General features: G+C 34.7%; 2 protein-coding genes across 2 annotated transcripts in view; one reads left to right on the top strand and one right to left on the bottom strand.

The window, feature by feature from the left end:
• Positions 1 to 2,579: 2,579 nt before the first annotated feature.
• Positions 2,580 to 3,128, top strand: LOC141481886 (uncharacterized). The gene has a single exon (XM_074174228.1). The coding sequence runs from the start codon at positions 2,580 to 2,582 to the stop codon at positions 3,126 to 3,128; it is 549 nt and encodes a 182-aa protein (XP_074030329.1).
• A 2,138-nt stretch (positions 3,129 to 5,266) lies between these two features.
• Positions 5,267 to 24,940, bottom strand: part of LOC111506486 (aldehyde dehydrogenase 1A1) — a 32,668-nt gene continuing 12,994 nt past the window's right edge. The window contains exons 4-10 of the mRNA XM_074173953.1: positions 23,176 to 23,480; positions 15,691 to 15,793; positions 15,323 to 15,507; positions 11,498 to 11,662; positions 10,975 to 11,132; positions 5,699 to 5,770; positions 5,267 to 5,580 (exon numbers count right to left, since the gene is read on the bottom strand). Coding sequence (XP_074030054.1) covers positions 5,511 to 5,580; positions 5,699 to 5,770; positions 10,975 to 11,132; positions 11,498 to 11,662; positions 15,323 to 15,507; positions 15,691 to 15,793; positions 23,176 to 23,480 — 1,058 coding nt within the window. The 3' untranslated portion in view covers positions 5,267 to 5,510. The remainder of the gene's footprint in view (positions 5,581 to 5,698; positions 5,771 to 10,974; positions 11,133 to 11,497; positions 11,663 to 15,322; positions 15,508 to 15,690; positions 15,794 to 23,175; positions 23,481 to 24,940) is intronic.

Genomic DNA, 24,940 nt, shown 5'->3' with positions numbered 1-24,940 from the left:
ATTTAAATATTTTCAATTACCCGTGATTCACTACAAAAAAAAGTTTTGAACGAAACGGAAGATACATTTTAAAATCTAATTCGATTATTTGAAAGCAAACCAGAATATGGATTTCAACAATGAAAACGTTATCGTAAATTGTACCTAGACCTGCAAAATTCAGTTACCTAAATATTTAAAAAAATCGAAAAATTAGAATTTAGGTGCTTGACATACATATCAAATCAAGAGATTGGTTTGAAAAATAAAATTATTCACTGAAAAAATATTTTTAGTCCATTAATATTTTGAATGAAATTTCAAATCAAAACATCAAGACTGAATTGTTTTCTGAAACTATTACTGCAAATTTTTCCTTTACTTCCAAACAAATAAACTTTTTAGTTCGATGTTCTTTAAAAGCGTGTGTTTTAGTTTTTTAAAACTATATTTATTTAGTCCACATTCGATTCATTTCTATTTGAATTTTTTGATTGCTCGACAAATATTTTTCATATTCAAAATGCCTCCCGCTACTATTCGCTGTCTTTGAACTCGAAAGTTAGTATCAGTATCACATTCAAAATAAAAATCATCCTCCCATCGGTTATTAGTGCCATCCACATTACGTCGGGCATCAAGTAACACTCCTGTCGGAAATGCTCAATCTCATTTCGAATTTTACAATAAATTGGCTCACTAGTAGCCGATAATTTAAATAGTTCACAGATCAGATCCACATTAGGTCTCATGCTAGTCAAAAAATACTTGCCAGCAAAATTTATTCATATTCTGGGAGAGTTTCGTCTAAGTTGTCAACCTATATTTTACATGAAAATACATCTTTCGCTTCAATTGTCCTAATTTTCATATAATTGTGTATACAAATTGAAAATATATACATAACATATTAGTTTTGGTCATAATTGCTCAGATAGAATTTAGTTTTTTCTATTTGTTCTGTTGGTTGCATAAACTGCTAAGCATCTCAATAAAACTAGATGTTCGTTTTATGACTAAAAATTATTCCAGAACAATTAAAAATGAGAAACTGCATGATATTCTAATGCTTGTATCCATCCTCAAAAATGAACGTTGTGAAATTGGTGAATGGCATAGCATCTGTCAAAAATATCCCTAGTAATCAAACATAACACACAACATTAGTTTTCATTTCTGTACAAGAATTTATATAAATTTCTACAATTAAAGTGATAGAGATTTTTCATGAAAAATGTTGGTTGGCAACTTGAACAAAAATCTCTCTTTGAGTGATGATATTTTTTATTGTTTATAGTTTCAGAATGAGGTTAACTTGAAATGTAGGCAGGAGTCATAAACTTTATTATCTTTAAAAAAAGTATCAGCTCAGAATACTAATGCATAAATACGTATTTTCCAACTGGCAATGTCAGCGTAGTTCAAAATATCTGAAAAACTGTTTTCAGCTCTCGAAATCTTCAACAATTTGTTCAAATTTGAATCACAATTCAATAAAACACTATAGTCGTGGCATTTGGCAGATGCCAAATCTAGTAAAACGAATTTCGCGAATAGGGCAGACAAAAAGCAAAAAGTTATAATTACCCAGTGTCTCTCGGCAAATGGTTCGATAGAACTGCTCTTCAAACAATTTCAAGAAACCGATAGAAATGACGTCATTTCAAAGCAATATTATCCAACAGTACGACGGTGAGCCACAAGCTTCAATGAAATAGTAGAAAATATTAACGTTAGATTCTATTGAGTTACGTAAATCAACAATGATTTGAGACTGAACCGCTACGAAGAGTACCTAATATGCCAAACGATGAAATACAGGAACTAAATTTATATACAATAAAGACTCTTATAATCAATATACACCAAAACAGATGTAATTATGTATCTGATCGGCCATTTTGAAGTACCTGATATCTACTTACAAAATGTTGTTATTACATATGTTTAATGGAAATGAAAAAAAAATAATTATCATAATAATAATTTTATCAATCATCTCTCTAGTAATTATACTGAATCTTTCATTAACAGTTCCACTATCAATGAAAAATTAGAAAACGTTTAATATTAGTTTAAAGCATCAATTAAATCGACAATCGACATAATTTTGTTTATCTTTGATGAAACTCGAAGTAAAATGCATTTGAAATAAATTCTACCTTTCGTAGTATAGCAAATTTCCGCTAAGAATATGATGGTTATTCTGCTTAGAATATTTGTGTTCGGTCCATCGACTATGACAGATGACACCAGTAAGCTATTGTGAGACAGACTTGATGCGCGCGCAACTAAATTATGACGGATTACGTTATTGTTAGATATTCAGTGTATTTGTAACACACCTGTTCTCTGAACGCACCTTGTCACTTGTCAGAAAGCAAGCGTGGACACTTGTCACATTGTGTCGATGAGTTGGCTGGTGCTTCCGTTTATTGTATGACACGTTGTCACGTCGGTGTTACAGAAATAAAGTAAAAACTGTAAAAGTCGTTTATTTCAAAGTCCAACCTAGTCAAGGATATAACATTAATTGGCGACGAGCCGGAGATCGAATCTATACACATATATGAAAGTGTAAAAGTCTAGTTGAAACCGAAATGTCCTTAATCGGCAACATAGAACAGTTCAATGCAAGGGAAGGTGAAATATCTTCATACCTAGAAAGGTTGGAGCAACTATTTAATTGTAATGAAATCGCCAATGCAGAGAAAAAAGTTGCACTATTATTAACATTAATAGGAGGTGAAGCCTATGGAGTTCTCAGGGATTTGTTAGCACCAACCTTACCTAGTCAAAAGTCATATGATGAATTAGTAGCAGAGTTAAAAAAACATTATAGTCCTAAAAGGTTGGTTATAGCTGAAAGGTATAAGTTCCACAGTGCTCATCAAGAACAGCAAGAAGACATAAAAGGTTTTGTTGCCAGGCTTAAAAATCTTGCTAAATTCTGTGAGTTTGGTGAATTTCTAAACGATTCGCTCAGAGACAGACTAGTTTGTGGCCTTAAGTCAGAAAATATCAAAAGGAGGCTTTTAACCGAAGAAAACCTCACACTGGAAAGTGTATTTGTAACACACCTGTTCTCTGAACGCACCTTGTCACTTGTCAGAAAGCAAGCGTGGACACTTGTCACATTGTGTCGATGAGTTGGCTGGTGCTTCCGTTTATTGTATGACACGTTGTCACGTCGGTGTTACAGAAATAAAGTAAAAACTGTAAAAGTCGTTTATTTCAAAGTCCAACCTAGTCAAGGATATAACAGTTATGATACTTTACGGATTGTATACATTACGGTTATGATGGAATACGGATTCTGTACTATGCGGTTTCTACGCTTTAGCGATATGATACATTGAGTTTATGATACAATGTGGATATGATGCATTGCGATTATGATCGGTTGACGTTTCTATAAGTACTTTATGATTTTGTACTTTATGACAAAGTACGTTCTGATGTTTTACGTTATGATGAATTGCAATTATGACGGCTTACGATTATGATCTTGCAGCGTTATGATGCATTGCGATTTCTCTCCTTTGATGTTATGATGGAGTACATTATGATGAATTGCATGAACCCGATCAAAACGTCTAATATTTTCCAACCTGTCGAAGAGTACAGTGTGGGTCGGTCTACTACTTGTCTTAAACAATACGAATCTAGAATGTGATCCAGTTAAACACACTGACTATTAATAGGATCTGAATAATTCACATTTAGATCCGTCTGGCTGTATACAGTTCCAAACCACGAAGGCCTTCAAACCCGAACGAAGACCGTAACACTGAAAATCTTGGCCGCGAAAGCCTTAGTAGCGCCTGTGTGTGATAAACGGCCGTCAAGCTCAGATCGTGCATCATTCCGCATCCTAGCCATCCTGTCCATATATTCAATAACACATGGAGCAGTCGTGAAATTGGAATTCAATAGTAAATCTTCAATCATCCGATGCTGCAAAGCAGCAAACACGAAAAGTGAAAGTTTACTTAGTTATTCATCAATCAAAGAAAAGCTGGAACATGGACTTTCGTGGCATACCACCCATGGTCATGTCCGGTAACCTTGCCGAAAAGTGGAGGTTCTGGAAGCAGAGGTTTTTAACATATTTGAAAGCAACTGAAATCGCTAAGAAGGAAGAAGCGACGAAATGTGCTCAACTCCTGACGTTGATAGGAGAAGAAGGTATGAGAATTTACTGCACTGCAGATGAGAAAGATACCTTAGACGCATTATTGAAGAAGTTTGACCAGCATTTCATTCCTAAAAGCACCCTGACATACGAAAGACATAAGTTTTTGACATATAAACAAAAAGAAGGGCAAACCCTCGAACAATTTATAACAGATATCAAGCATTTATCACATAATTGTGAGCTAGGTGACCATAGAGACAGTTGACTTGACAGTTGGCACTCAGGCATTTTGTATCGTACTTATTACAGCCTGCTTAATTTCTACGAAATTATTTAAAATTGATCTCGTGTTTATGTGACAAATCGTTATGTTCTGCATATTTCATCAATCTTTGGTCCTACTTTCGAGCCCAAAAAATATTCAATAAAAAAACAACAATTCGAATCAATGAAAATTTTAAGGCACAACTATTACTGAAATATTACAAAAAAATTGAAAAACAGCACGACGCGGATTATCCCTCGGGGTTTCCTTGGAAGCTGTTTTTTCCAAAGAAGTGAGTTCATCTAAGATTGAAGAATCTTGCTGTAGCTCTTCCAAGCAGTATCTTTTATCATTCAGTACCAATTCATTATATTTCATGGTTGCTTTGATTCCATTCTGTTTCACTTTATTTAGATACTGAGGCAAATATTTATTCACCTTCTGGTCACCAACATTCAAGTCGTCCACTGCACAGGGCAAGGGCTTTAAATTCTGATCACGTTGCGATAGAAAATATTATGGACTTGGTCCATACTTGAAGACTTAGTGGAAGTGGTATATTATGAAACTACTCCTATAGTTACCCAGTGGATGCTCCTAATTTAGCAAATGCTAGATATCTCGCATTATAATGCGATATAATCTTATAATTTCGCATGTTTGTTGAATTAACAACATCGCATCATTTGTAAATGTCATATATGAAAGAATTTTTGTGACGAAATTGACAATAATATGTCATTTTACGGCACAAGTGTTAGAAAGTGATGGAATATTATTAATGATATTGACAATCATAATTGTTTCTTAAACTGAACCCCAATAATCAATAATAGCGTGCGCTGTTGCAACTGTCTAAAGAAATTATTGAATAGCAAAACACGTTTTGTGTTAACATAGTTTATTATCGTTTAACTTTGAATATATTTTAATATAAGATCGGGAACAATCATAATAATTTTGTATATACATCCGTATATATTCGAAATAATTTACCAATATTAATTCTAAAATGAAATTACAAAACCCATAATAATTCCAGGCAGATTTTAAATTGAATAGTTTATAAATTACGTCCAGAGTTCACATTTTTTTAAATTTTGAATACCAGTATTTCTTTCCATGTAATCAACATTTCATTGGTAATTTTATCGAAATAGTCTTCGTCTCAAGGTAGTCTTGTATGGATTCTTCTCCCCTAAAAGTAAAAAACAAAACAATTGTATCGATTTTCAAATCAATGTACCAAATTTCTGTTACAAATCAATTTTATGATTTGTGTCGAATAAGAATGATTGAAAAATCGTTATACTTACAAATCTCTTCCAATGCCAGATTGTTTGTATCCACCGAAAGGAGTTTGAGGGGCAGAACCAAAACAGTTTACCCTTAAAAAAAATATTGGAATGGGAACATAATTAAAATCATTAAAAAATATTGGCTTAACAACCTGCCGAAATGACATCGTAATAATTTCTCGACTGCAATTAAATCAAATCCGATAAGTTTCAAATAATTTGAATTTACCTCTAAAAATTACATTTAACACAAATATAGGTCACAGAAACTTGACCCCTCAATATCAAAGTTCCGCCAGGTGAGTGTCTTTTCTCTAAGGTATTCTGTGCATAGAATGTTTGTTCCACTATCGATGAGTGACAAATTTTGAAAGTAATACTTGATCACAACTTTTGTTTTTAATGATTTGTCATTAGAAAATTAGTTCATTTAAAAGAGACTCATCCATGCCTGTTAGAATGAACCCAGTGACTTCGGAAGCACAGTTCGATAAATTATAAGTTGAAACAAATGCTTATCCAGGAGAAAGTCCGAAAACAGGTTTGGAGAACTTTTGATTTAACAGATCAAATTGTCAAACCACAAGTATAATGCTGAAAGAACCAGTTGCTTTACCTTTTGTCGGAAACTTTGATGTTTCTGTCTGACAATTTTACTTTTTTAGGACTATTGCGCATCCATAAATTACCTGGATTTGTCAGTGTTTCCAAACACTGCTCAACAAGTAAATAATAGATATAAACGGTTCGACAGTAAAACTAATTTCATCCGAACAAAGTTCGGAAAGCGTGTCGGAGAGTTTCAAAAGAATTTAAAAAAATTGATTTGGTGCACACATAGATGCCAGATGTCCGTAAGGGATACCAGTTGGTTTCTGACTGATATTTGCCTACAGGTGGGCACCCTGCCCGTATCGAAACAACATTCTGCTAGTTGGTTTTAGCTTGGATGCCCTTGTAACTTGATTCCTGTTCTCTGAGAAACATCGCACAAGAATTTTTTTGATATAATTCAATACCCGTTATGGCATTAGAAAGGGTAGTGGTTGATCTGATAGGTGTCGTTTCTGAACGATTTCCCAAAAGATATCTGAGTTTGGTGCCATATTTGAATATAATGATTATTAAAATGTTGATGATATCAATATGCCATATACCATTATTCAATAAAATACTTCTAGAAAATTGGGATGAGTTATGAAGAGAGTTAGGAATCTCCTGTAACTATTGTTTTGCACTACGAAAGTCATATCAACTATTGTCAGTTTTTTCAACGACATTTCTCACTACACTCCTTACTGTATGTATCCAAAGTTTGTCGTTCTAAATATTACGAGTATATTCAAATCTAATGCAATCACTTTATCAACCAATCAACTTCATGCAAGAATATTCGATATATGTTTTTTTAATGAATTAAAAAAATAATTTGATGACTTCATATCGAAAAAATAAATTATAAAATCTTCTGTTAATCTGACTATTGTTGGAAATGAGTGTAGGCCCATTTTTTGTTTGGTTAATGACATCCAGAAAATGTGATACAAATAAGAACAAAACAATTTACTTGAATTATTCATTGAGCCCGGTATGAAAATATATTATTTGTATCTGCTACAAATACACCTCTTGATTACATTTAAAAATATAAGTACAAAATATTAAATTTCCATATACAATATATGGACTTTAGTGAAAAACTTGTATGTGACATAATATTGCATACACTGAACTGGCCTGAACAATTCGTTCAGGCCAGTCTCAACTCCCTACACTGTAGGTTAATGTACTGACACTTATCAGGAAACAACTACTTCCCTGGCTAATACCATGAAGGGCGTTGGATTATATCCGACAGGTGTCAGTGCATCATTGACTTTATGCTGATGATAGACACTACCTTGCAAACAGCCCGAAATCGGTCTGCAAGTGTGTTCCAATAATTGAAAATTTATTGCGGCAGTTGCATCGCCAACAGCATATGCTGGAATAACTTCAGTGAAGAATCCTGCACTAACACCTGTCGGATATAATCCAACAACCAGTCCAATAGCCAGTCTTCAAGTATGCGCACTAACTATATATGAAATGAATCAATTATAATACTCTATAAATATTGAGGTAATGATTACGAAAGAAGAAAATTATATTTATAAATATTGTAAATTCAGTATTTTTTCAATTGTTTTCTAGCATTCCAACTGTGGGTTTATAAACTTGATGAAAACAAAATCCGATCTCTCACAAACAACGATAATAAATAAAATCCATTGAAATATCCTTACAAGGATGAAAAAAAGAGATTGTTGAACATTGCTCTTTTATAATTTTTCCAACATTTTGCAGGACTGAAATGATTCCCTAACGAGTCAATTAACTCAACAAAAAAAGTGTGGGGACACTGTAAATTTCCAAATACCTATATCATGGTAAGTATTTGGATTTGCTCTGAAATGTGAATAGATATATTCCATATTGAGAGTATGGTTTTTTTCCAAATTCTTAACATATATATTGGAATATTTCTGGCGAAGTGGTAATATTAGCCACAACAAAATTTTTCTTTATAATGATTCCACTAGCGAAACGTCGTCAGTCTGCTATGCCAAAAGCAGTAAATCACAAACTACTTATAGTAGGTGGTTTGTGCAGTAAATTGACCTTATTAAGTGATGCGACCCCATGGTTACCAACTGTGATAGAATAATGACATTTGACAATTTGACATTTGCTAATAAATAAATAACCTATCTTTCTGAGTTCCTTCTGCATTTTTCTTCACAGAAAGATGCAAGAAAAAAAACATCAAATTCTTTGTCCAAGGTCTCTTCGGCAAACTAAAATTGAACAATGGCACTTTAATAATTTAAAAATAAACAAACACACTTGACTTACCTTGATTTCATTTTTTGCATTTTGAAGAATAATTGATTTGGGGAAACAAATGAGTAAATATACGAAAACAGCAAAAATAAGCACATCTACAATGCTACAAGGACAAAATACAAGAACAAAAATGAAAATGCAGAAGGAACTCAAAAAGATAGGTTATTTATTTATTAGCAAATGTCAAATGTCATTATTTTACCGCAGTTGGCAACCACGGGGTCGCATTACTTAATAAGGTCAATTACATAAAAAATTTCAGACATGAAAACGTTGCCGATTATCGAGGAAATTCACGACGCATCCAAAAACTACTTGCTACAATTTGATCATGCGCGATGTGATTTATTACCAATAAGTGGAGATACTCGGAGAACTGATTTTAGCTATTTTAGCTGTTGAGTGATTCACTAAAAACCGAAGATGTAAAAATTTTTATGATTTAATATTTTTGTTTGTATCACTAGTTATTAGAATGAATTATTACTCATCTTCTTTGATAAATGTATGTTTTTTTAAAGCATATATTTATCAAACTCTCACAACAACGATATAATGTTCTAGTTAGCGTAAAATGTTCTCGGTAGCGTAAATTCATCTTCTATAGAAACGTCATCGTCATATGAAATTTTGATAAATACTCGTATGTACAATCAAGTTTTCCATCACTTTCTCATGAAAACCATACCCTTTATACCTTTCACAATGTAATGTAGAATTCATATTTAAATACTTGGTGTTATTGACGTGTCTTCAAAAGCTTGGAATACTGTTCCGAACCAGAAAAATGTACACATCTCAGCAACTTTTGATGCTTTGTAAAGCTCAGATCAGACCTTTTTTGGAGTATTGTTCTCATGCATGGACCTCTGCCCCCAAACATACCATGGAGTTTCTGGATTCCATCCATAAAAGAGCTACTAGCCTGATTGGAGACGCGAACATTACGTGCAATCTTGATAGCCTGGAACATCGAAGAAAGGTTGGAGATTTGTCTCTCTTCTATGGATACTTTCACGGAAAGTGTTCAAGTGACTTGGCACATTTGATTCCACCATTAAAACGATGCTAATCGTTTTAAGGTTCAACCCATTACACCTCGCACTTCACTGTTTACGAACTCTCTCATCTGGAGAACGTTTTTCCAAATGGATTTAATCTCCAGCGATTCAAATCCAATGTGAATCGCTACTTTTGCACAGGCACCGCTCCGAGAGTGCCTTAAGGATTTTCCTGTAGTGCTTGTGTTGTCTTTAAAAAAAAAAGAAACATGTGATTGTCTAATCTGGCTGGAATCACACAGATTGAACAGCATAATCAAATCTTGAAGTATGTTTCTTCTGACTCGTTTTCTGAATTCAAAATGATGTTGAATATCCTTATTATTCAGTGTTTGAATGTGAACGAAATGGAAACGAACTCCTGCTTATACTCCGTTCATTTCAGTTGAGAATGATCGGCTGACGTCAACAATACAAAATGGACCATCGAAAACGTACATCACAGAAAAACTATCAGAGAAATAACTTTTCACTGAAATCTTTTCAAGTTTGTGAGGGGGAAAAACGGATCATCCCCTAAATTTTTCGACGGAAAGGGGGGTTAGTAATATATAAGAGATTTTTATTCTCAATATTTTGCTGCTTCACTTTGGAAAATCGGTCTATTCGTTCAGAAGATGCAACTATGAAATTTCAAAATGCCAACGATACGCTTCCCGAAAGCTGGCTGTTAAATTCAAAAAGGGTATCAAATTAGTTTCATATACCCATCTGAGTCCTTTGGTAAGCAAAACCTGATACTCGCTGAACGTCAAAAACTATAAACTGTGAGGAATTCATCTGTACTATTCAGATTAATTTGATAGGTTGTTATTCTAAACTGATTTAACGTTTGCATTTTTCAAAAAATTTATTTTTATCGTTTGGAAACTATATAAGTTCTAAATACATGTACAGATTTTCAAGACTGAAAATAATTATCCAAAGCTTTTTTTAATGAAGTTTCACTCGACCCACTTACATATCCCCGTTTAGAGCGTTGAGTTTTGTAATCGATTTTAGGTCAAAACTTGTAACCCGTACAAACAAACTTGACGTGTTTTCAGATGTTTGCGATGAGTTCTTTGGTAAAAAAGCCTATTGGTTTTATACTTCTCCAACCGTATACAAGAAATATCGGAAACTTCCAAAAAATTAATCTCTCTTGAAAAATATTTCCCTCGATTTCTTTTTCTGGCAGTACTGCCTTCTTTTCAAAAAGTTGGGAAAAACTATTTTGTATCTATTCAAATTCGAGAACAATTGTCAAGGTCACATAATCCACCAACTTTCGAATAAAACCAAGGAATACCTATTAATAGTGTATCACAAATCACTATCAGAAGAAAATTATTCTCCTTTACTTACCAGACAGAACCAGCTTCGACTGACTGAGCAAAAACTAAAGCTGTATTAATATCTTTAGTTATTATCCCAGCTGCGAGTCCATAATAAGTATCATTTGCTCTTTCAATAACTTCTTCTAAAGTTTCAAATTTCAGAATTGATTGCACCGGCCCAAATATCTGTGAAATTATAGTATCAGAAGTTTTACTACAGTCTGTTAAATATTCTTTTTTTTTCAGTACATTCTTGTTGTTTCAATTGTATAGTCTCAGTAGAGCTGATTTTATCCAATTATAGGCAGTTCTCTTTGTATGACTATAATAAACTTAAATATAAGTTACAAAGTTATTATAGTCTTCACCTTCAACAACACTTGCTAGAGAAAATTTTTAGTTTTTTGATAAACTATTAGTAACTAAGCGGTTTTGGGACGTTGTTACTAAGAGAAATTAATGTAACTTGGTTTGAACTCAATCAGTGTTAACTATTCCAGATTTTTTCAGAAATTCAACATGATGTAGGTTTATTTCATGAATTAACGTACCTCTTCTCTTGCAATTGTCATATCATCAGTCACACTAGAGAATATTGTAGGTTCAACGAAATATCCCTCATTGCCAATTCTGTTTCCGCCTGTTTCCAGTGTGGCTCCTTGTCTTTTACCCTCCTCAATCATAAACATGATTTTTTCAAATGAGGGTTTGTCAATCTGTAACGTCGAATGATTAAAAAAGAATTTCCATTCATACGTTAATCATAAAAAGTATATACACAATATTTCAAAAACACGCCAATAAGGAGTAGAAAAACTCTTTTGATTTTCCACTTATCTATTGATTTATAAAGAATAAAAACCTTCCAATGCGACAATAGATAGAAGATAGAAACTTTTTGGCACAATGTATACAGGGTGTTCCTGGACTTCCTCTTTTCCTCTTGGGAATGTATAGATGGGGTCAAAATATCACCAGTACTTCATATAACTTTTTTTCCTAAAAGTCTTCGTAACCAAGTTACGGGCCCTCGAAGTTACAAAATGAAAAATGTTTTTCTTTGATAACTTTTCGAGTGAATATTCAAAATCATCCAAATTTTGGTAATTGACTAAACAAATGAATTCCGTCGATGAGCTTTCATGCAGGAGTCAGTTGTTTTGCTACAAAGTCAGGAACGGACTACCCCCGATGGTCCACACCCCAAAACTTTGAAATGACAGATATTTTTCAATATTTTTCAACAAAATAAGGTTACTTGGACAATTTTATGAATAAAAGTACTCGTGTGGAAAGTCGATCGGAGCAACGAGTCTTGATAAAAATGTAGTTCTACTCGACGACATCAAACCCGCTCGTCCACCATTATTTGAAATGAATAATTATTAAAGCAGAAATAATAATGATAACGTTAATTCAACAACATTTATAACAGGAATAATACAAAGTATGCTAAAATGAAGTCGTAAACAAAAAGTACAGTACCTATATGGAAGTTTAAGTCACAATTGTGATAGCAGATATTTTTTCAAAAGAAATATCAAGTTCTGTAGATTCGTGGTGTTTTTAAACTAACAAGCTACTCTACTATGAAATATCGAATTTATTCCATATTTTGTATGTACATAATACGTGTGGAATAATCACGTTTTGTGTTGATCAGTTATCTGAATCTCATGAAACTCAACATTCGAATGTTTCAAATTCTTCTTCACAGCTAAACTGTTGAGGAGTTTCACTGATAATTATAATTTTATGGGAGAAATTCTTTAACACGAATCTAAATTTAGCTGAAAAAACGCACATCGGAAAAAATATTTACTATACTAATAAAAAGCAAACGAATGAACTACAAAAACGGCTGCACATGATCAGGTGAAAAATATCCAGGGAATAATTATGTTCCATTTCTTTCACAGATGTTGACAAAAAAACCTTTCAGAAAGTTTTGATAAAAAATGAGAAACTGGAATGCGATTTTGTTTTGTTGAGTGGTGCGTTGTCATATGACTATCATTGTATTGTCAATATTCTATAGGATATTTTGAATTTTTTTGATATGGCCGAACAGTTTACATTCAATGAATATGCAGATATGCATGTATTTTATGGACGAGCATTTTGTAATGCTGCAGAAGCTCGTCGTCTGTATTCCGAGCATTTTCCCAATCGAACGGTACCGTCAAGAGAAACATTCGAGCGTGTCGATCGCAGCTTGAGGGAGACAGGTATGTAATAATTGATAATTAATTTGAGCACGTTGTTTTATTTCGATATTATTGTAGGTACAGTTTTGCCAAAACGAGGTGGTGAGGGCGCTCCTAGGAATGTACGTACCGTTGTATTGGAGGAAAATATTTTGGAAGCCGTCGCTGATGATCCTTCAATGAGCATCAGAAATCTATCAGAACAGTTCCATAAATCCAAGTCCATTATTCATAGAATAATTAGGGAACAACTGCTCCACCCATTTCACATCCAGAAGGTACATGCCATGCCACCTCAAGATTTTCCAGCACGACTGGAATATGCCAATTGGTTCATGGATAGGCAAAGAGAGGATATGACTTTTATTAATCGAGTTTTATTCACTGATGAAGCAGGTTTCAGTAGAGATGGAGTTATCAACTCTCATAATCTCCATATATGGGCCGAAGAAAATCCCCATGGGATATTGCAAACCAAACACCAACGGAAATTCAACGTGAATGTTTGGGCTGGTATCATAGGAAACCATCTTATAGGACCATTCGTTCTACAGGACCGATTGAATGGAGAACGTTATTTGGAGTTCATTCAGAACGATTTGAATGGACTTTTGGAACATGTTCCATTGCAAACCCGAAGAGATATGTGGTTTATGCATGATGGCGCTCCTCCTCATTTTAGTTTGATTGTGCGTGACCATCTGAACCATATTTTCCACAATAGATGGATTGGTAGAGGTGGGCCATATTCATGGCCATCGCGGTCTCCGGATTTAAATCCATTGGATTTCTTTCTGTGGGGGCATCTAAAAAGCCTTGTTTACGCTACACCTATTCACACAAGAGATGCATTGTTGAATAGAATAACATTACATTGTGAAGCCATACGAAACGACCCTGGAATGCTATTTCAAGTACAGAGAGGGTGTCTTCGCAGACTAAGAAAATGTATAGAGAGAGAACGTGGTCATATCGAGCAGTTTCTGTAGCGGATTTTTCATTTCTGTTTGCTCTTGAGGCTCTTGAGTTTCGTTAGTTAAACGTGTTTGCATTATAAAAATTCGTTATGAACATTTTACCTATCATTTCCATTTTCCTTAAAAACTAATAATTTCGAATAATGGTAGACATCTCAGGATAAATGTTGTTGAATTAACGTTATCATTATTATTTCTGCTTTGATAATTATTCATTTCAAATAATGGTGGACGAGCGGGTTTGATGTCGTCGAGTGAAACTACATTTTTATCAAGACTCGTTGCTCCGATCGACTTTCCACACGAGTATTTTTATTCATAAAATTGTCCAAGTAACCTTAATTTGTTGAAAAATATTGAAAAATATCTGTCATTTCAAAGTTTTGGGGTGTGGACCATCGGGGGTAGTCCGTTCCTGACTTTGTAGCAAAACAACTGACTCCTGCATGAAAGGTCATCGAAGGAATTCATTTGTTTAGTCAATTACCAAAATTTGGATGATTTTGAATATTCACTTGAAAAGTTATCAAAGAAAAACATTTTTCATTTTGTAACTTCGAGGGCCCGTTACTTGGTAACGAAGGATTTTAGGAAAAAAAGTTATATGAAGTACTGGTGATATTTTGACCCCATCTATACATTCCCGAGAGGAAAAGAGGAAGTCCAGGGACACCCTGTATAATGCTTTTTACATCATAAACACACCTGAAAGAAAATCCTATCCAAAACAAGTATTTCCCATATGGACATTGAATTAAACACAAATTTACATTTTTTTTTAATTTGTACACCAAACAGTCATATGGAGATTGAAAAAACATGCCATTCATACTATAAAAGATGCATAGAAATTCTGGTGTTTTTACCGATACGCTTTCGTTCAAAATGTTTCGACGCGAGAAATGGAGTTGACCCAACTTTGTACACATGTTGATAGATGGAACAGGAATCTTTTCCAAATGTTAACATTGGTGTGCGCTTCGCGCCTCTGAATGGAATGCCGAAGTAAGTTGGATCTCTATTTTATGAAGAATCAAGAGGCAGTAGATCGAGTGTTTCTTCGAAATGGTTTACACAGGGACAGCTCCAAGTGTTTACACCATGGTATTTCTATTCATTTTGATACTACATATGTGATGTGTACAAATTTAATATTCATGCCATTTGTTGAAGTTGAATGCACTATACTTACTTGTGGTCCCTGTTCTGTTTCAGGTTTGAAGGGATCACCCACTTTTTTAGCCTTCGCCTTTTCAATGGACTTCCTTAGGAATTCTTCATATATACCAGACTGAACGAAGGTCCTGGAGCCTGCACAGCATGTTTGTCCGTGATTTACATATGCCGCGATATGAGCCAGTTCAACCGCTTCATTAACTGAAAAGATATTACAAGTATTATTAATTAAGTTATGGTTTATGCATCCGATAAACTGACAAATTATTTATTTTGTTTTCAAAACAGAACAATTGTCATTGTCATAAATGGGTTATTTTGAATTTTATACCGATTCAATTTTTTTCGCATATTTAAAAGTTAATATGTTTCGTCAAATCTCACCATCGGCATCATTGAATATAACAAATGGACTTTTGCCACCTAGTTCTAGTGATACTTTCTTCAAATTAGACTTGGCAGCATACTCCATAATGCGGTGTCCAACCTGAAGAAAAAAAATCTTATCAGTGTAAAATCTAATAAACCGTATACTTTCAATTGAAATTCGAACCAAAATAATGAATAGGTAGGTACTGACGATGTCTAATAGAGAAAAAAATATATTTCCATATTCCCTAAAAACAAAAATTCATAGATTTTTTTTCCTGCATATTTTCATTTTATAGATTCACTGTTGAAGTGCAAAATGCTAACGACTGTATCAATAGTTATTTATTATACAAGGGAAAAAAGTACTAGATTTTAGCTCGAGGTTGTGTTGTCTCCCGACGAGAAGCTTGGGAGAGACAAAAAACCGAAAGCTAAAATCTAAAATTTTTCCCGTGTATAATACACAATTTTTTTCTGTAACGGGAAAAACGACGATTTAATATTGAAAAAAACATATTATTACAATATGTTAAAGTCAGAAAATTATCGATGTGAAATTTGAATTTTTCAACAGTATAAGAATGTCTGCAGAATGCTGTATAATGTCCGCTGTAGGTAGATCCACTGTGATTTGAAAGTGCATATAGATTATAACGACAAGGAGTCACATTTTCTACTGCATAATTGTTCATGTCTAATCCATCTAGAGGAAATTCGATGGCAACATTTAACTTGCCTCTAAATCTTTCTGTTTGAGAAAATCTTTTAAAATGAATGACTGAAATACGGGGAAACTTATGGATCGATAGAGACTTTGTGCATTTTCTTCTTTCCTTGCAACTTGAACACGTCGGTTTGTCCATCCAAAGTTTCCTCTCTTGTGAAGAAATCCAAGCATTGTGATACATTCAATTGGCCAGTTCTTTGTGGTATGGGAAGTGGCAAGTCCCAGAAAGGATCGAAGGTAACAGATGAGTCTCCACAATGTGTGCACTTCATCGTGGATTTTAATTAACCAACGAAATTATCTACAATCTTAGAGTTATATGTACTCAAATAAATCAGCCATGACTCTTGCGCTTTTTCGCTGTCGCTCAATTTTTCGTTAATCTCTGTTAAGGTCGGTTTAGGTTTCTCAATAATTCTATTTACGTCATCATGTAAACCTTCTAAAAGATAACGAAGGAACTCATGGGCGGCTTGATGCGCATGACCCATGAATCGAGGGGCAAAACTCTGAATCTGACTTTTTAACGAGACTGTGTTCACTGCTCTATCAGATGAATCTTCTGACCTCAATTCTTTGATAACTTCTGCGAAATTTTTGTTTAAAACACCCTCCGTATTAGAAATATTAGTATTGATATCCATTGATATCCATATTCCAGTAATCATCTCGTATTTGATAAACATTGGATTGCACTGTTCATGAAACAGGTGTTGCCAATATTTTTCAACCCATTAAGCCCAAGGCTTTTGACTGAGGAATGTCTCACTGATTCAATTGTGTTGTAGCTGTTGGTGATACGTTCGCCACCGCTGTTTTCATTCCAGTAATCACGGATGTAATGATTCTTCCCATTATTGGACAAACGGAATGAGGAATTTGAAGTCAAATTTCTTGAAATTGAATCAGAATCGCTCATGGTGGTTTTTTCGAATTTGTGAAAGAAAGATAATTCCAGAACTTTTTTCTTTGCATCTTCTGAGACAATTGGGCAATGCTCAAGCTGCTGACTCCATTTTGCGTTGTTCATAGAAAATTTTGATTTGATTTGTGGGTTCAGGAATAATTCATCTAATTTTTGAGTAGACGGAAGAGTACCTACCCAATATCGATGTGGCATTACCCCTTTGAATGGCGATACTGATTCTTTGAATTAAAAATGAATAGGCTCGGTTGTCATTGGTAGAATTCATCATTCTTCTACCAATTTCTTCAGTTGTGTTCAGTTGTAGAAGATAGTTCCTCTGTGATCTGCGCATCATGACTGATGATAAAGTATGCTCTTAGAATTCTATCCTGAAAATGTTTCTCTACAGCAGGCCTTGTTGTTTCAGGTGTAGTGCATTGCATTTTGGTTTATAACGGAGTGCAAAAAAAACTTGACATGACAATTTAATTCTGTGATTTGATTTAAAAATTGCAAACTTAGTGGTCAGTAGTTATTTTGAAAAATGTCTAATTCCCATTTTTCTCTGACTTCACCGGAGTTAGTAGAAGCAGCGAAAGTAGCGCCACAAAAATTATTGCCAGCTAAATCGCGGAAAATTTATGAAACCGCGTATTCAAGATTCATGGAATGGAAGATGAAAAAGACATGCAGCTCTTTCTGGGAGACGGTGTTATTGGCTTATTTTTCGGAACTGGCACAACAACAAAAGTCATCAACAGTGTGGTCGAATTATTCAATGATTAAAAGTATGTTACAATCCAATAATAATGTAGACATTTCAAAATATTTCAAACTAATTACATTTCTGGAACAAAATGAGAAAGGTTACTCGCCCAAGAAAGCTGCGATATTTACGAGTACACATATTAGTGACTTTTTAAGTAATGTTTCCGAAGAAGTTTATTTAATGGCTAAAGTTGTTGTTATAGGTAGGTATTTGGGATTGCAGGAGTTTGTCGAATTTGTGAAATCAGCCAGGTAACATTAGATGATATTGAAGATTCGGGAACGTTATTAATTGTGAAACTCAAGCAAACAAAAAATGATGTAAACAGGAGATTTGTAGTTACTGAATGTACATAGCCCTTCATCCAAAAGCAGCAAAGGATCGCCGCCTGTTTTATGCATATTGCAATGGAAAATGTATCAATCAGGTTGTGGGTAGCAATCAGTTTTATAAGGTACCTGCAGCAGTGGCTAATTTTCTTCAACTTGACATTCATATACAGGTCATTCATTTCGAAGATCGTCTGTTACACTTTTAGTGTTGAATCTGGGGGAGACTTGACACTAAAGAAACATGGCGGTTGGAACTCATCAACGGTCGCTGAAGGGTATGTTGATGAATCTGTAGCACACAGGACAGAAATAGCTAATAAAGTGTTTAGAACGTTTGGCAGTGCAGAAATAACACCCACACCCGATTTGCGACCAGGTACATTAACGGCAGTTGAAATATAATTTCAACACAAGAAAATTCGACTAACGTACCGAATAGTTCGAAGAACATATCATTCATGCAATGCACATTTAATAATTGTACTTTTGATATAAAGGAAATGAAACTTTTGTATAAGAAAATATTCTAAAATTAAATTTCTACCTTTAGGTACCCTATTTTCTCCCCATAAGGATTATTTTCACAACGTTTCGGCAAAGTCTCATTTGCCATCTTCTGGTGATGTCTGGTTTTTTCAACTAGACTGATTGATTCGAATTCTGTGTCTCAATTTATAGGGATGGATGTTTCCCTTTACCTGCGTTGCTGCCACTACCTGTGTTTGCTCGACTACCTGTTTTGGTCTTATTACCTGAGCTGCCTCTCCTGTCTCTGTTATTGTACCTGTATTGTCCTGTACCGAGTTTTGCCTCTGGAGTTGAGCAGTCTGATTGCTTGTGCGAAGTGATAAAACGGATCTCCATGTTGATGGTAATCTTTGCGCATCATCCCTCTTGTTCATAATAATATGATCCGTTTTATCACTTCGCACAAGCAATCAGACTGCTCAACTCCAGAGGCAAAACTCGGTACAGGACAATACAGGTACAATAACAGAGACAGGAGAGGCAGCTCAGGTAATAAGACCAAAACAGGTAGTCGAGCAAACACAGGTAGTGGCAGCAACGCAGGTTGCAGACATCACCAGAAGATGGCAAATATATATATATATATATATATATATATATATATATATATATATATCCGTGAAAAAAGTACTCATTTGTTTTCCGGGGAAAAAAGTAATTTCATAAAAAGTGACATTTTGTTACCTGTCATCAAAGATAAAATGTTAAATTTTTTTCCCGTCACAGAAAAAAATTTTAAATTCGGAAATGAAAGTTTTCGAAAAAAATGTATGAATTAAAAGTAAATTAAAGCCATCAGTTCACTACATTACACAATTCATAAAATATAAAAACTTGTCTGGATATCAACCATTTTTAATTTAAAAACTCATAATTTTTTCTTAGAGTTACTTATGTCAAGATCAAGTCATATATTGTATTCACATAGGTGAATCTGGCGACAAGCTAGTTATATCATAAGAATATGTAATGTAATTAATTGATGGATTTGACTTCAATCTAAAGTTTATTGTCTTCTTTTCGAAGCATGTATTTTTTTCAACTTTTTAGTTATTGTTGAACAAATTCCTTGATCTGTTCATTTCATTCAATGCCTCATCGTTGTATAGTCGATATCAAAAATATTTGTTCGAGCACCACCAAACTATTCTTAATATGTCAAGCTATAAACTCTTTGAAATTACTACGACGACCATTTTGTTTTCTTCCAATTCGAAATTCTTTACTCTTGACCCCCTTCCATTTGATATCCGCATCAATATGAATGCATAAAAAACATTGTTCACTATCTTTCGTAGTCCGCCATTTGGTATTTATAGTGATGTCAGGTTATTTTTCGTATTCTTCACATCAAACTCTTTCATTTGATACCCATATTCGGAGGGTGCATAAAAATTAATCAGTCTGTCATAATGGGCAGTCCGCCATATTGAATTTACAGTGACGTCATGTTATTTTCATATTCCCTTATTCAGCACTCTTTCATTTGATACCCATATCAGAGGGTGCATAAAACCTAGTTAGTCATCTTGGGCGGTCCGCTGTATTGAATATAGAAGTTCGTCAACTGAATAAAACTGAGGATAATTACTTTGAAATTCTATTTCAAGATTTGAACTAACATACATAGGTACATAGTTATATATACTTGTGATGCACTGCTTGGAACACTCTTTCACTTTTTTCATGGTATTCGATGAAAAGAAAACAGTTTGTGATCTAGGCAATAACAGAATATCTGATCTACAGCCGATTGAGATCGGAGTTCCTCAAAGATCCGTGCTGGGGTCTCTATTTAAAGTTCAAATAAAATATCTCTTCTATGAACTATTACCTAACACATGTCATTTATGCTGATGACACATCGATCTTGTGCTCTGACAACAAATGTCAGCATCTGCTTGCAGCCATGACATTTGCAGAAAGATAAACTGAATCGTGGTTCAATTCAAACATTCTCGGACTGTTAGTACAGAAACTCTTACGCATGTTTTTATTTTCATGCTAAGCTATGGAACTCTACTTTGGGGCAACTCCTCCAATGCCACAAACGTTTTCACGCTTCAAAATCGTGCAATTAGAATTATATCAAACGCAGGTTTTGGCGATTCATGCAGGCCATTTTTCAAAAGACTAATAGGCATTATGATGTTACCATCTATTTCATATATCCGAAAAACTCCCAATTTCACGGTTATAATACTCGTGGAGCTAATCTTTTGAGACCTCACCGATTCAATTTACAAAAATCCTCTAAGAACTGACTCGATGTCAATTTATATAATATTCTACCACCAGGTGTCATAAATTTACCCTCGCCAAGTTTCAGAAAGCATATCAAGGACTTTCTAATAAAACAAAGTTCATAGTACGGAGGTATATGTTACCACAACTTCAATGCTTGAACTTTTATAATATCATGCACATTCCATGTTCACTTTCCTTGTGAAATTGTATGTAGGTATATTTTATTCAATTGCTTTCCTGTATATTTCAACTGTTACTATTTTTTTATGTTTTTTGTTCAGTTGTGCTGTTAATTTACATTCTGTACCACAGACTTGCTACTTATGTACCTTTATATACCGTAGTCAATAAACATATATCTATTTATCTACCTATGTATCTATCTTTTTTTTGTTGGAGGAGCAAGGGAAATCTTCATAGACTCTGTGCCGGATTTCTAACGACTTGAACCTCTCCCCCGTTGCCAAGAATTAAAGAAATATCAGTTATTATCACGAACTTTTCGCATCTATCACATTTGGTCATCGATTTGTGCTCCGACTGATCTCAAGTTTTCTTGAGCTTATTACATGAGTTTCTCGTCACCTGCTCTCTCTTTCCTTAGTTTTGATTATTTCTCTCATCGTCCTATAGGTTTGTTTCACGTGCATACAGAAGTCTCGCATTTTCCCATCTTATACAGACAAAAAGGGTGTGTTCTATGTCGTCGTCTGCATTGCAGTAAAGACAATCTGGAGATTATGCTCTTCTGCAGTTATATTGTGGAATTGGCCGCGGTGGTAGTGCGCCCGACTCACAATCGGAAGGCCGTGGGTTCGATTCTCGTCTCGACCAGATATTTTTCTCGAGAGAATTTATCTGGTTGAAGCTGGGATGATTCTGCAACCGTGTTAGGAAATCACACGTTAAAAGGTGAGACCTCGTTAGTACTTAGCTCGCACACGTTTCTCAACTTCTGAGAGTTGTCGTTCGTATGGGGGAGCCAGCTGATTAACGGAAAAACAGATTTAAATAGATATAGGTACCTACGGAAACAACTGTGCCCCGACAGTAGTACACCTCTCCTTAGGTTCGATTCAACCAATTCTCCATTGCAGCAGGTATTAATCGGTGTGTCCATCTACCGTATTGACCGCTATGCCATTTTCGTTGACAATTATTCATCAAAATTTCCCTAGAGATTCCCTTGGAAATGCCTGCATATTTCTCTTTTCTCTCGATGACTTGGAGCTCTATTGGTGTAATTCCAGCAATAACACATGCTGTTTCTGCAGATATAGTTCTATATGCACTACATATTCTAACTGTTAATTTATTTTGTAGGCCGGTGTGTTTTTGGGCTGATTTTTTGTTTTGCGTTATTGTGTGCCATGATGGTGAACCGTATAAAAACTGGGAGTGTACTACTCCAGACAAAATATTTCTCTTGGAGGACCTAGGACCTCCAACATTGGGCATCAGATTGGCCAGCGCAAAAACTGTTCGTTCTGCCTTGAGGATACTTTGGATTACGTGTTCGGCAAAGGTGAGCTTCGTGTCAAGCCATACCCCAAGATACTTATTATCAGCTTTACTCAGGACTATATCTGTGCCTTGCAGATCACAGGTTATTGGTCCCAGTTTTCTCGTTTTAGTGAGCACTACTGCTTCAGTTTTTTCTGGAGCTAAACTAAGAAGTGTACATTCCATCCAGTCTGCCACCAGCAAAAGTGCGCTGTTTGCAGTGTTTATTAAAAATTATTTTTTTTCTGCAACGATCATCGCCACATCATCAGCAATTCCGACCAATTTGACTCCTTCGGGCATTTTTATCGAAAACAAATATATTCCACAAAGTAGGGCCAAGAATTGAGCCCTAACGCACGTCGCTATTGATGCTAACTAGTTTTGCCCCTTCCTTTACCTATCTATCTATCATACATACATACATACATACAATAATATAAACATTGCAAGTTGAAAGAATGCTTGTAATAAAAATGAATACTTTTGTTGATCCTGTGAACGCCACTTTCCTAACATCGTTATGTAAACAAAGAGCTTCTCCAGCAATAGGACCAAACCCTGGTATGACGTTTATAACACCTGGGGGAAAGCCTGCCTCCTTGACTAGAGCGGCAACCGCCAAAGCTGTGAGGGGCGTTTGTTCTGCGGGCTTCGTTACGATTGTACAACCAGTTGCCAGTGCCGGACCCCATTTCCAAATCATCAAAGTGATAGGAAAATTCCAAGGTACGATTTGACCTACCACCCCTATAGGTTCTTTACGAGTTAGGCTGAAATAATTTCCATCTGAAATTGAAAATATTTCGTCAAGATCAGGTACTTTTCAAAATGATAACAATTGGAATACATGAATTTGATCAATCCATTTCATGAGTTCGAACTTACATTGTCTAATATAATATAAATTGATTTGAAATCCCTGAAAGAATCTATAAAAAATTAAAAAGACTAATCTAACCGAAAAATAACAATATTTATTAAACAAAAAACTGAAATTACAAAGAAATAACATACAAGCAATAACCAAAAAAATAAAAAAATTATATATTAATACAAGCTGTAAATTAAAAAATATTATTAACAAGAAATGAAAAATCAAAACGTCGTGACGTAACTTGGTTTGGACTGTTTTAATTTTTAATTTTAATTTCTTGTTAATAATATTTTTTAACTTTTTAATTTTCAGCTTATATTATTATTTCAATTTTTTATATATTTTTTTGGTTGTTGCTTGTATGTTATTTCTTTGTAATTTCAGTTTTTTGTTCAATAAAAAGTGTTATTTTTCGGTTATTTTTTTTAAATTTTTACAGATTGTTTCAGGGATTTCAAATCAATTTATACTATACTTATTAGACAATGGAAGTCCGAACTGATGAAATACAGCACGAAACATTGTCAACCACCTTCAAACAAACGATGATCAATCCTCGATAACAATTATTATAGAATTTTCACAATGAATTTCATTTATGAAACGTTTCGCTACACAGTAGCTTCATCAGTTAGACTGGTACCGGTATTCCATGCGTTTGAGTTACATGGTCACCCAAACATGGAATGGGTGACATGGTCACCCAACATGGGATACCGGAAACTCATACAACGCAGAAACATTGTTTGTCTCTTTCTTTCTACCCCCAATCGCGAGTCAAAGTTGTGACATAATATGCCAGTCGAGCAAGCCCTTTCGTCGTTGTGGCAGTATTTTGTTACTTTCGCGTAAAATTCTAAGGTTTGTTACAAAACGTGCACAGTTTTGTTTAATCTCCAACCTTTCTTCGATGTTCCAAACTATCAAGGTTGCAAGTGATGTTTGCGTCTCCAATCAGGCGAATGGCTGTTTTCTGGATTGACTCCAGCAGCTTCAGGGTATGCTTAGGGGCGGAGCTCCATACAAGAGAACAATACTCCAGAGAAGATCTGATCTGAGCTTCATAAAGCATCAAAAGTTGCTGAGGTGTGTACAATTGTCTGATTCGGAGTGTTCCAAGCTTTTGAGAAGAGGATTTTGCAATTCCATCGACATAATTGTGCCAAGACATTTTGGTTTCCATTTAACCGACAACAAACTTATCGAAGCAGAAAGTGAAATTGTCTGGCCTGACATTATTATATCCAGTCCGGAGTCATTTATCTTTTTGGAGAAAACCAATACCTGAGTTTTTGCGGCATTGAATTGAACCTGGTTACTTTCACCCCAATTCTAGATCATCAATAAGATATACAACCTCCTGCTGCCGGTG

Source organism: Leptinotarsa decemlineata, unplaced genomic scaffold (assembly GCF_025532065.1).
Source record: "Leptinotarsa decemlineata unplaced genomic scaffold, Ldec_3_MD MMD2_tig00000505_RagTag_RagTag, whole genome shotgun sequence".
Classification (NCBI taxonomy): domain Eukaryota; kingdom Metazoa; phylum Arthropoda; class Insecta; order Coleoptera; family Chrysomelidae; genus Leptinotarsa; species Leptinotarsa decemlineata.
This window is presented reverse-complemented; position numbering and strand designations above follow the sequence as displayed.

What these genes read in the sequence shown, in the direction of transcription:
- LOC141481886 (XM_074174228.1), top strand. Translation starts at nt 2,580, where the DNA reads ATGTCCTTAATCGGCAACATAGAACAGTTCAATGCAAGGGAAGGTGAA.